Genomic DNA, 14,033 nt, shown 5'->3' on the forward strand with positions numbered 1-14,033 from the left:
GCTGATCAACCCCTTTACAAGGTTCTGATAAAAAAACGATAAGCTAAAACATATTCCCATTAGTATAGTATGCTATGCTACAGTATGCTACAATTGATTATTAATAACTCAAGTGCATGTGATTTGGTTTCACCCGTGAATGAAATTTTAATATTAAAGGAGTAGAATACACGTAGGCTTTACCTTAGTTGTGAGGCTTTACTCTTTATGTGTTGCTGTGAAGAGAAAAAAAAGTCAAGCTGACATAAGTCAGATGTTCAATAAATATATTATCATACAAACAGCAGAAAATTCATATATAACTGTAGTAAACAAGATATGTTATGTTTAACTTTTTTAGGCCATTCATGCATTATCCTCTGCACTCCCTATTACATTGTTGAACAGTAATCTGTATCAACTTTTATAGGCAACTTTTTAAAGACCAAAATTCAGAAAAAGAATTGTCTGTTTAAATGTGTATGTGGTGATATTCCAGCTGTTCATCCATCTATTCTGTTTGTTCTAGGGGTTCTGGAGCCTATCGCAGTATCTCAGGCTACTGCGTTTTTCTGCTTTCATTTTTCCTTTAATAAATTATAATTACTTTAATTATTTGTACGATTATTACTTTTGTGGAATTATTATACGTTTTGACAGACAATTAGGAGTCATGGTGATAAACCTTGTGTAGCTTTAACCCCTTATGACAGTAATTAGGGAACTCTTAGAAATTCATCACTCATTACTGTATTTTTTTGGCTAGACCCATCTCAAGAGTCACATCAAGTAGCCAGTAAACACATTAAGTAGCACTCAAGGGGAACAGGCTTAAGATTAGATTGGACCATGAGGCACAGTTGACATCACCAAAGGTCCAATTATCTTATTTTTGTGTTAATTAGACTCTGACCACGTATTATCACAAGTGGTGTCATACCTGTATACTGAAAAAAACCCAAACAAAAACAAACAAACAAAGATTTACATTGCATGACTGCTCAGCTGCTGATTTTGTTTCCTTTTAATTTATTCCATATCATTTAAAAAAACAAAAACACAACAGGTTTAAAAACAATATCTAGATAACAACATTGAAAATCCTTGTAAGTATCTGTCTATAGTTCACCAACAATAAACAACAGAATTAATAAAAGGGAGTTTTGACTGAGTACAAGGCATTACATTTGAAAAGTAATATGACAAATTCAATGCATGGCAAAGATGTGTTGGCACTGGTACTTTAATATCTTCATCCAATGTGGCACATAGATTCTTCATGACAAGCTTGAAAGCAATAGCTGGACTTCAGACTAGACAGAAAGCTTTTTAATATCTGAAGGCACCAGGGGACACATTTATAAAATGTTGCACAGAAACCATCCTAAACTTGATCTTACGATCATTTCTCAGATATGCGTACGCCTCTCTTTCAGATGTGAAATCTATGAATTGCAAATGACCTTGAACTTGCGCGCAATTGAATGGTTTCAGCTCTCTGCCTTGTAAACAACTCCTAATTAATGTCAATAACATATAAAATATCACCAATCATCATAATTTTGAAGAGTGAGCTGCAAGAACAGCTTAAATTTTCAAAAACCTGCAGTACTCCGACAAGAAAATGCGTACGTCTGCTCAGACACTGACGTGACGCTAAGCACTTTTCCATGTCAAAAACCACCTTTATAAATATGAGTGCTGGTGTGGATTTAAGCGTATGCACACTCTACGATCAAATTTGTGCGTACGTACGCTTTACAAACAAGGCCCCGGGCCTCAACATCATGAGTCCTTGCGTATGCAGTGTGCTGATGACTGCTTGTGGCTTATTCCCCAGAAGACCTGCAAAGGCTTACAGTAGACCCTGCCTGTCAGTCCACTCAAAAAGACAGCAACAAATTTCATTTTCACTGAATGGGCTGTACATTTTAGAAGAATAATGTTAGGTTTGGTATATTAATGTGACGTGATATTTTCCTCCTAATTAATTTCATGTTTCATTTGTATTCTGCCACAGGTAAATGAAAAAAGAAGATAAAATATTTTGCACATTTGTGTTCTGCTCTCCCGATTTAATTTACAATACAAACCATCAATAATTCCCTGGAATGCACTAAGAAGGTTTAATTTTTCTTCCCAAATCCTCATGTCTCTTTCCAGGTTTGTTCTCACATGAATGCTGTAAAATGTAATTATTACAAAATATAAACATACAGCCATGGCCAAAAATATTGGCACCCTTGGTAAATATGACGCGTAAAGACATTAATCTGCATTGTTAATCCTTTTGATCTTTTATTTAAAAAAATCACAAAAATCTAACCTTTCATTGGATAATAATAATTTAAAATGGGGGGGGGGGGATATCATTATGAAATAAATGTTTTTCCTCTAATACACATTGGCCACAATTAACGGCACCCCATTATTCAATACTTTTTGAAACCTCTTTTTGCCAGTTTAACAGCTCTAAATTTTCTCCTGTAATCCCTGATCAGGTTAGAGAACACCTGACAAGAGATCAGAGACCATTCCTTCATCCAGAATCACTCCAGACCCTTTAGATTCCCAACTCCATGTTGGTGCTTCTTCTCTTCAGTTCACCCCATTCAATTTCTACAGGGCTCAGGTCAGAGGACAATGGCCATAGCAGAAGCTTGGTTTTGTGCTCAGTGACCCATTTTTGTGTTGTTTTTGAGGTTTGTGTTTGGATTATTATATAGTTGGAAGATCCAAACATGGCCCATTATAAAATGTCTAACAGAGTCAGTCACTTTTTGATTTTTTTTATCTGTTTGTATTTGATATAATCATTTGGGGGAATCACATGGGGGAAGTCGTGGCCTAATGGTTAGAGTCGGACTCGTAATCCAAAGGTTGCGGGTTCGAGTCTCGGGCCGGCAGGGATTGTAGGTGGGGGGAGTGAATGTCCAGCGCTCTCTTCACCCTCAATACCACGACTGAGGTGCCCTTGAGCAAGGCACCGAACCCCCAACTGCTCCCCGGGCGCCTCAGCATAAATGGCTGCCCACTGCTCCGGGTGTGTGTTCACTGCTGTGTGTGTGCACGTTGGATGGGTTAAATGCAGAGCACGAATTCCGAGTATGGGTCACCATACTTGGCAGTATGCCACTTCACTTCACTAATTCATGATGCCATGTGTCTAAACAAGATGTCCAGGACCTCCAGCAGAAATATAGGCCCACAACATAAAAAATACAGCAGTATATTTCACTGTACACATGGGGTACTTTTTATCCCTGTGTTCACCAAACCCATCTTGAGTGTTTGCTGCTAAAAAGCTATTTTTTTTTTAGTTTCATCTGACCATAGAAGCCAGTCCCATTTGAAGTTCCAGTTGTGTCTGATAACTGAATATGCTGGAGTTTGGTTTTGGATGAGTTAGGAGAATTTTTCTTGAAACCCCCCCCAAACAACATGTGGTGATGTAGGAGCTGTTCAACATTTTTTTTTTTAAGGTTTTCTGACCCCGAGACTCAACTATTTTCTGTAATTCTCCAGCTGTGGTCCTTGGAGAGTCTTTAGCCACCCAAACTCTCCTTCTCACATTAGGACGATATAGACACACTTCCTCTTCCAGGCAGTTTCGTAACATTTTATGTTGATTGGAAATTCTTAATTATTGCCCTGATGGTGGAAATGGGAATTTTCACTGCTCTAGGTCTTTTCTTTTAAAGCCACATCACTAATTTATGAAGCTCAATTATCATTTGCTGCACATAAGTAATATATTCTTTGGTTTTTCTCATTGTGATGGATGATTAAGGGAATTTGGGCTTTGTTTTCCCTCCTATTTATATATCTGTGAAACAGGAAGCCATGGCTGGATAATTTCATATTTATAATCACCCTGGAGTGCTCAAAATTGTGAATATGAATGGGAATATACTTCAGAGATATTTTACTCATAAGAATTTCTAAGGGTGCCAATAATTGTGTCCAACGTGTATTTGAGAAAAACATTTATTTCATAATGATATTTCCTCCCATTTTAAATTCGTATTATCCAATGAAAGGTTAGATTTTTGTGAATTTTTAATCAAATGTTTGATCAAAAGGATTAACAATGGAGATTACTTTTCACAGACTTCTTTGATCATATTTGCCAAGGGTGCTGATATTTTTGGCCATGACTGTATATTGCTATAATTATATGTAACACGTCCGTAATATTGCTGTGGATAGAAAGATGATCTTTGGGAGTTATTCATGGTATGTTGAAAGTAATTTGTTAATACTTTTCCACTTTTAAATTTACTTTTAATGATCGATGGTTGAAGGCTGAGTAAAATAATGTCACCTCATTGTACCCAGTTTTTGAAAATGCTTATAGCATTCATAGAGCGAACCTTTTGTTGATTGTTTAGCGTAAATGGAAGTTACTATCATAATTTGAGCAAAGCGGCATGGGGGAATATACTGTATCGGAGCACTGCCTTTGTATTTCTGACTAAATTGCCTAGCAAATTTAACGATGCATACAGTTGTAAGACCTGGTCTTAATCAGGATACGCACACACACCTATTTTCAACACATTCCTGAAGCAAGGATCAATGCCCGCATTCTCCACCATTAAAATGTAGTGTTCTAACCACATATTATCTTTATTTTAGCTTTTAGGGAATCACTCTTAAGATGATCATATGATTTATATGATTAATTGCTATTAATCAGAATGTCCAACTTATACCTGGTTAACGATACCTTATTAACGACTTGTCCAGCAAGTATTAAAATCAGCACGTTATTTCTTAACAATTTGTTTATCTTATTCGCTGGCCAACGATAAAACAACCCAAATAGTTAACTTTAGTTATCAAGCTCATGAGCGTAGGTAACGGAATCTTTTTGGCAAATAATTACGATTTGCAAAATCACATAGCACAGACGAGATTTCTTAATGGAATCAAAGTTTATTTACTACTCTAACACAATACTCAAATTCTCCAAAACTGTTCACTAAGCTTCATATTTGAAATCACCAATGAAATCGGACAACAACTTTGTCATAAATGTTGTTTCTTTTGCTCAAATAGCGTTATAAATAGATTATTTCTCAGGCTAGATCAGCCAGTGCGCATGCGCAGTCCTGAGCGCCGTCTCAGAGCGCTGACTGTTTCTATAGAAACCAGGACTTCTAACAGCAGCTGCAGTGACACGCTGACTTTACTGATTAGCGATTGGCTCTTTCATTCAGAATGGGGTGCTTCCTGCGATTGAGCGGCCATTTTAAACCCAGTTTAAAGTCAAAACCATGAGTGTGTTTTGGGATATGTTATGGTTACAAACCAATAATTGGGCGAGTGCCCTGGGGCACCATGGTAATGAATACAATGAGGGTACTTTCATTGTAAAATGTCATCAAAAAGTAGTTGTAATCAGTAAAGTGAATGCACGTGCCCCCTCAGATTTTTGAGCCAAGTCGATTTTTAATGTAGCTTCTAAAAGATAAAAAAAATAGCAGATTAATATTTTCTATATTTATTATTTAATACAGTCACACCGGCATGATTAGAACGTTCAGTGCAGCACAACATCAGCTGCTAATTTCAAATCTGTGTTCGCTGGCTGGCGCTGAGCCAGAGACAGATGCGTTTGCACAGCGCTGCATTATAACCAATCACACACCATGCTGTTGAGCTTATGAATGCAATGAACATTCAGAGGTGTTCAGATGAGTCATCGCTAAAATGATGGTGTTTTCTTCACTTGCTCGCTGACTGAATACCTCTTTCTTGCGGAATTCTCTCGTAAGAAACAACAAATTGCAATATGTGTCTGTAAGTAAGATATTAGTTTCATAGTGTAAACAGCTTCAGAGATTTTAATGATTTAATGAAAAAGTTCTTTGATCATTTAAATGTTCTTTGCTCTCCTTCTGTACAATGAAAATGTTATGATTAGTAGCCTAACGTACCATGTTTTTATTCACATTACGTTTAAATGTTAAATTCACATTAAATATAAAGTCAGTCATATTAAAAATATGTAATGGCATGACACCCATATCTGTTAATTAAGTAAACAGACAGTTTTTTTATGCATAGTTAATAGATTACATTACTTTGACCATCACCCATAGATCTAACATAATCTATAAAGGTGAGAATCAAGATATTTCATGATATAGTTAATGTGTTTTGGGAATGTTTTGAATAAAAAGGAAAAAATAAATAAAACAAGTGCTGTTGCAGCTGGTGTGTGTCACATGTCGTGCCCCCTCAAAAATAATGAGTGCATGACACCCCTGAAGGTAATGAGGTTATAAGTGTCTCTAAAGATGATTTACATGAGTCTAAATGTTAATCACAATGGTCACTAATAACACGCTAAGCATATTCACAGAGAAGTGCCTGGTACAGTTACACAAGTTCTTCTCTTGCCAGTGATTAAACATATTCAACCACAAACAATAATCTCATCTATAGACATGCATGACAATTATAAATTTTTATTTATTTATTTTTATAATTTGAAAATTGAATGAATACATCTATTGTTTATTCAGTTTTGTGGGAAATGACGATATATAGGATACAATGTATAAACATTTGGATTGTTACCACAGCTGGTAGGCAAATGAGGATGAGGTGGATCTCAACGCGGTTTAATTTATAATTTTTTTTTATTATAAACAATAACGAAGATAATTCATGAGGAAACAATGAAAACCACAGGCAAATACATACAAACACAAGACAAAGAACTGAACAAACTGAAGATAATATTTACAGAGGATAACAAGGGGTAAAACAAGAAAAGAAAAATGTGTGCAAAATTAGCAGTGTCCTTTGCAGGAACATAGAAAACAGGAGCAAAATACAGCAAATTCAAAAGTCCAGAAAACATAGTATTGACTACCAGCAGTCTTAACACTAATACAGAGTGAACTGTGAGTATAACATATGAAAAAAAAAAAAAACGTACAAAAAAAGACAATCACCTTATACACAATTCTTGTTAGAAATGTATTTTTTGCATTGTATTTTCCAATTATGTGGAAATTTTATTAAATTTGAAACATTTCACAATTTGAGTTCTGATTTCTGTGGTTCTGAGGCCATAAATGATGGGGTTACATATTGCAGGAACGAGATGATACATTGTGCTAGTTAAGATACGGATATCTCGGGGTATTGTAGCTACTCTATACCCAACAAATGCAGCAGAAACACTGATATAGGCTATTACTATGGTCATTAGGTGCGTAGTACATGTGTGAATGGCTTTATGGCGGGATTCACCAGAAGGTGAGCGAAATATAACGACAAAAATGATGACGTAAGAGCAAAAAATCAGAAAACAGTCAGCGGATGTTATACCGAAAGCTACTGTAAGAGCTAAATAATTTTTAGTAATATCATTACAAGCTAGATTAACAACTGATGTATGCTCACAGAAACTGTGGTAAATCAAATTTGTTCTACAAAAGGTAAGTGGCACAACTAGACCAACCATGGCAATAATGCTAATAGCGTTCCGAATGCTAAGAATTGCAGAGAAAATAAGCGAGTTTGTCAAATTTACAAAATTGTTATAACGCAAAGGATAAATAATAGCAAAATATCGGTCCACAGCCATCCCAAGTAAGATGGTGGACTGAAAACAAGCAGAAAAATGCATACAGAACATTTGTATTAGACATTCATGCCGCGTAATTGTATTCATTTCCCACAAAAAACCAACCAACATCCTTGGAATAAAGTATACTGGCACAAAAAACCCTAAAGCGGCAATCAAACCAATTAGAATATACATGGGAGCATGCAATTTTCTCTCTTTTGCAATAACGATAATCAAAATGCCATTAGCAAATAATGTATACACTAAGATGATGCAAAAAGGAATGAAGAGAAGCGGCCGGTACCCTTTTAGGTCTGTGAATCCAATCAACTGGAATTCAGTAAAAGAGAAGTTGACTGATCGGTCACCCATTCCCGCTTTTTAAAAGACCTTCGAAACAGACCTTCAAAAATAAAGTAACAAGGATAAACAGCAGTTATTCCTCAAAATCTGTAGCTATTTAATCTCATTGTACTGAATGTATTATATTAATTAATTAAACATTAATCTCATTCTCAAATACATAAATATTTTAACATTTTAAAGACAATCTAAAGCATAGCTCAACAAAACAAAGAAAATACATGGGTACCTATACAATGTATTAAGCATAAAAAATCATCAAGAAGAAATCAGTGAAATTATTGTTATTCATATTTAGTTTAAAGCTCTGCTGTCTTCCCTTAAAACAGTATGTCTTATAGAGTATCTGTCTGTTCTCCGTTCTGCCTCTCCCCCCCATTGAGCAAACTCTTCACTGCTCTTAAATACTCTGTCTTTACCTCCCCCAGCATTGCACAGGCATTTGGGACTTGTTAAATTGGAACACAGCTAGTCACAACAAATCCTTTCTAAAATTGCTTTTTGAAAGACTGTTTGGAAGTACAGATATATCATCCGACATTCAACATAAGGGCTGCAATAAATAAATACATTCAGTGTATGGGTAGCTGATGCACAATGATGAATAGAGATTAAAGAATGTTATTAATTTATTTGGGAATCATACTAAAATGTATTGTTTAATTGCTTCACAGCATAATAAAGAATAAAGAAACTGAAAATGAATGGCATAGTAAAAATATATAAAAAGATACTTGAAACGTCAGTGTTAATTCATGTTATAATTAAGATTTAACTAAACCCAAACATAAAGTAAATAATTTTTGTTCCCCAACATGCTCTGCCCCACACAACTGAAAAATTGCTGCTTAAACATACTATTCAAAATTACTAACAAATCAATGATCCCTGGTCTCATTCACTTTCATTGTATGGTAAAATCAGCATGGCCATTCTGCAAAATCTATATTTGTGTTCACATATTAATTGTGTAATATACAATATACATGAGTGGCACAGTGGGTAGCACTGCCACCTCAGAGCAAGTCATGGCTGAGCCTTTCTGGGTTGAAAACATCAAAGACATGCAGCATCTCTGGGGTTTGCCTAAATTTGACAATTTAATGAACTTCCCACTTTTAGTTTTTTTTCAGAAATGTAAACTTGAAAACGTGCGCACATGGGAATCTTCATGTAAATTGCCCTTTTGTTTACTTTGTAAGTCAGTTTGTATTCATTAACATTTACTAATTGAGCAACTCGGTCATGAGTGGCTAATTATTAGCAGCTGTGTCAAGTAGATGGTTATTTAATTAGCTCTGGAGCGGTTAGAAGTATCCCTCTCTTTGCACACTCGATCACTTCGGGAATTTCTGATGATCCCTAAACTCATTTATTCTGTTGTCACTGCTTAATTTAGAGCTCTTTCGTTGGAGTTAACATAATGAGTATAATAAGTTTGAGAAAATTATCAACCTGTGGCTTCTCATGTAAACAAACAGTGACAAAATGTCTCATGATCATTTAATTAAGTTTGTTTTATTAGGATTTATAATAAAGTATAACTTTTTTTCTGACTTTTTTTCTCAAAATACCAAATGCAGAAACAGTCATCCTGGATAAAGCTTTGGATTAAGTATCTTGCTAAAGGGCACAATATCAGGGCATCAGATTAATGACTAAATACTGTACCTAAAATATTAATTTTCTTAATACAGTTTGCAAAGGAAATGGATCTAAAACCATATGCTGAAAAGATGAGAATGTTTTGTTCCTACTTTTTGGATTGTTCCTATGTACCTAACTGTAATAAAACAGGATTGTTATCTTTGTATCTGTTTTAACTGGGTCATCCTATTTCAAGTGTGAACCAACACACCTGTTAGCAGGAAGGATGTAATCTTAAAGGTGCAAGCACACTGTTTCCATTTCTTTGAATTGACTTTTATTCATTTTCATAGAAATGTCCATTTCATAGAAAAAAAAATCTTACAGTGTATCCATTTATTACAGTGTTTATGTAAAAACGCACAGTAGTAAACATGGTTAGTAAATCAAGAGCGTGTTAACAAAAGTTTTCTTGTTTACTAACAAGATGTTTATCTGAAACTCGCAGTTGAACAGACTTAAATTTCTCCGAGTGTGGAGATTAACATGGTTTATTTGGTTACGATCACTGTTTCTGACTAATTATAGAACTACAAACATTTCTGTTTCATTAGCTGTGATTAATGGTGGGCCATGTTCCAATAGTGACCCATTAATAGATTAAGTGTCAAATTTAAAGACAGCCCAGACACTTAAATCTTTATCGTTGAAACCTTAACAATAGAAACTCTGTTAATATTTGTTTTGAACATCTTCAATAAAGCATTCCTTATTTCTTTTGTCCGCACACCGTAAATGATTGGATTGACACTTGCAGGGAATACTATATACATCACACCCAGAAAGGTATTAACATCAACTGGGATTGGAATGTTAAGATTTCGAGAGAGAAACGTAATGCTACCGACAAAGTAAAAACACATCATTACCATTAAGTGTGTACCACAGGTATGAAATGCTTTCCAACGATCCTCTCCGGCTGCAGCCCCCAACACGACATGCAAGATTTTTACATAGGAGAAGAAAATAACAGATATGTCAATTCCCACAAAACAGATAATCACAACCAATCCCATTGCATTATTTTTGCTTATTGAATCACAGGCCAAGCTAACAATAGCCATGTGGTCACAGTAGCAATGATGGATAATGTTAGACTCACAAAAAGACAAAGGTGCAGCCAAAGCGACCAGTGCAAACATTATAGTGCCGCTCCTGATCAGTGTGAAAAGAAGCACTTTCAAAAACATGGATGAGTTCATGATTTCAGTGTAATGTAATGGCTTGCAAATGGCCACAAAACGATCGAAAGCCATAGCTAAAAGTATGGTCGATTCTACAGAAGAAAAGAAATGAGTAACAAACATTTGAGTCAAACATCCGGTTAAAGATATCTCATTCAAGTCAAAGAGGAAACTGAGAAGCATTGCTGGGATAATGGCAGTGGGTACAATGATGTCGACAACCGCCAAAGCAGACACTAGTATGTACATAGGAGTGTGAAGACTTTCAGTATTTCTGATCACAGAAAGTAACAAAGAATTCCCCACCACAACCAAAACGTAACTTAAAAAAAATGGCAGGAAAAGCAGACGTCTGTATTTGTAGATCTCTGGAAATCCCATAAATAAGAATTTTGTATGTGAGATGTTTGCTCCTTCGAGATCCTCAATCATGGCACTCTGAATGTGGTGACAACAACCTGTTTCATAAGGTAAGTACAAAGTGATTATTATTTATCAGGTAATTACATACATATCATGTTTGTGGTGAGCCATATAATTCAGCAACACATCATGACCTCTATATTACATGTAAGTTGTCACACATTTCACTAAATTGTTGATGTGGAAACTTAAGACACAAATACTTGAAATTACAGCAAGTGTATCATCTATGAAATATCTATCAATTGTCTGGTGCATTTTAAAGTCTTTTCTAGAACCATATACTTGTTGGCACTTAACAACTTTGTACCCAAGCTTTTTCACATCCTAGCTGCACAGGCATTAACTACAACAATGCATTTACTACCCTTTGTAAATTAGATTTAAAAGACCTGTCAACAAATAAACAAGTAACTGTCAAAGTTAAAATTTGAAAATAAAATCCCAAAACAATGATAATTCTCAGTTATACTGGTTTATTTTCAATAGACACATACATTAATTCCTACAATTACATACAAAAAAAGATATGTTTTCTGTTCGTTTTAGCCATAATTGCTCAGAATCCACTGCATGGTGAAACGTACCTGCGTTTCTTGGTTTCTCTGTCGTTTGGTCATTCATCTGTAGAGCAGGGGCCCCCAATAAGACCTGAGGCCATTTGAATGGGAGCATATATACACTGAGTTTGATCACTGCTCCCATAGGAATAAGACAAAAAAAAAAAAACTTTACAGCTACTGACATCATATATTTTCTAATGGCTTCACTCCATCCACTTAAACAAGCATGACGGTATTTTTCCAGGAAGAATGAAGCAATTACCTGATGATTTTGGTCTGGGTTAATTAGTTCTGCTGAGGGGGGTCAGTAAGGCAACTTGAACTCTTGCAACATCCTAGACAAACATAATTTATCTCCATTGCTTCATCTGACAAGAGATCAGAGACCATTCCTTCATCCAGAATCACTCCAGATCCTTCAGATTCCCAGCTCCATGACGATGCTTCTCCTCTTCAGTTCACCCCACTCATTCTCTATAAGGTGCAGGTCAGGGAACTGAAATGGCCATAGCAGAAGCTTGGTTTTGTGCTCAGTGACCCACTTTTGAGTTGTTTTTGAGGTTTGCGTTTGGATTATTGTACAGTTGGAAGATCCAAACATGGCCCATTATAAGATTTCTAACAGAGTCAGTCACTTATTGGTATTTGATAGAATCCATGATGCCATGTGTCTAAACAAGATGTCCGGGACCTCCAGCAGAAATATAGGCCCACAACATAAAAAATACAGCAGTATATTTCATTGTACCATGGGGTACTTTTTATCCCTGTGTTCACCAAACCCATCTTGAGTGTTTGCTGCTAAAAAGCTAATTTTTTAGTTTAATCAAACCATAGAAGCCAGTCCCATTTGATGTCTGATAACTTGATATGCTGGAGTTTGTTTTTGGATGAGGAAGGATCATTTTTCTTGAAACCCTCCTGAACAACATGTGGTGATGAAGGGCTGTTTAACTTTTATTTTTTAAGGTTTTCTCGAGACTCAGCTATTTTCTGCAATTCTCCAGCTGTGGTCCTTGGAGAGTCTTTAGCCACTGAAACTCTCCTTCTCACCGTGCATTAAGACGATATAGACACATCCTTTTCCAGGCAGTTTCGTAATATTTTATGTTGATTTGGAAATTCTTAATTATTGCCCTCATAGTGGAAATGGGAATTTTCACTGCTCTAGCTCTTTTCTTAAAGCCACTTCACTAATTTGTGAAGCTCAATTAACTTTTGCTGCACATCAGAAATATTTGCGGCGCTTACTGTTTTGGTCAAGTCTTGTCAAGGTGCACACGAGGAGGATACAGGAACACGCAGATGTCTTTAATGATTCCAAACAAGGCAGGGCAAGACAAGGCAAGGCTGACACAGACAGGAACATCGGGGAGTAACGAGTAGACCAGACAAAATCAAACTGAACAGACAGGACTATAAATACACAGGATAATTATAGACAATGAGACAAACACAACTGGACAAGAATGAATAATCAAACTAGACGAGGACAGGAAACAAACCAAATATGGAAACATGAGGCGGGAACACATGACACACACGACAGAGGTCTGACAGCCATGGGTGGATAATTTCATGGTCATAATCACCCTGGAGTGCTCAAAATTGTAAATATGAAAGAATTTTTAGGGGTACAAATAATTGTGTCCAACGTGTATTTGAGAAAAACATTTATTTCATAATGAGATTTTCCCCCATTTTCAATTGTTTTAGTTCAATGAAAGCTTAGATTTTTGTGAAAAAAATAAAAGATCAAAAGGATTAATAATGCAGGTTTATTTTCAGAGCCTCCTTTGATCATATTTACCAAGGGTGCCAACAATTCTGACCACGTCTGCATCTGTTCTAAATGGAATTTTAATGAATAGTAAATATAACATTACATTTACATTACATGATGTTTTATTAACAAAGTTCGGGAGGAGCTCGTTCAGATAATTAACACAGGTGGAGAGCACTCAGCAATCAATGGTAAGAGGTATATATATACACTCAGCAGTCTCACCTCATTTCATTGACAGTTTGCAGCATGTCTGAACGTCCAAGCTCTTCCTCCGACGAAGTAAACTTTGCCAGGGATGCCCCTGCGCATTCCACCGGTCCCACGACCATACCTCCTACGCCGGACGTCGCACCTGAGCCCCAGGCTTCTTCACGCGGCCGCACACCGGCCCGAACAGCCCTGCACTCACCAAGACGCCGTGGCCAGTCTTCACCGCCCCTGGAAACTTTTTCAGCCAAAAGTGCCGTGCGAGTCGCACAGTGGAACCACTGCACATACTG

At 36.2% G+C, this 14,033-nt stretch overlaps 2 protein-coding genes across 2 annotated transcripts; both read right to left on the reverse strand.

Annotated features, from left to right (window-relative positions):
- Positions 1-6,997: 6,997 nt before the first annotated feature.
- or55c1 (odorant receptor family 55, subfamily C, member 1) lies at positions 6,998-7,939 on the reverse strand (the record flags this gene model as incomplete). Its single annotated transcript, XM_079387336.1, has 1 exon — positions 6,998-7,939. One exon carries the CDS (start codon positions 7,937-7,939, stop codon positions 6,998-7,000), a length of 942 nt encoding a protein of 313 aa, XP_079243462.1.
- Positions 7,940-10,209: 2,270 nt separating this feature from the next.
- On the reverse strand, positions 10,210-11,193 carry or55e1 (odorant receptor, family 55, subfamily E, member 1; the record flags this gene model as incomplete). The annotated part of the gene is made up of 1 exon (XM_079388184.1): positions 10,210-11,193. One exon carries the CDS (start codon positions 11,191-11,193, stop codon positions 10,210-10,212), a length of 984 nt encoding a protein of 327 aa, XP_079244310.1.
- Between the last annotated feature and the right edge of the window lie 2,840 nt (positions 11,194-14,033).

Source organism: Barbus barbus, assembly GCF_936440315.1.
Source record: "Barbus barbus genome assembly, chromosome: 31".
In the NCBI taxonomy this organism is placed as follows: Eukaryota; Metazoa; Chordata; class Actinopteri; order Cypriniformes; family Cyprinidae; genus Barbus; species Barbus barbus.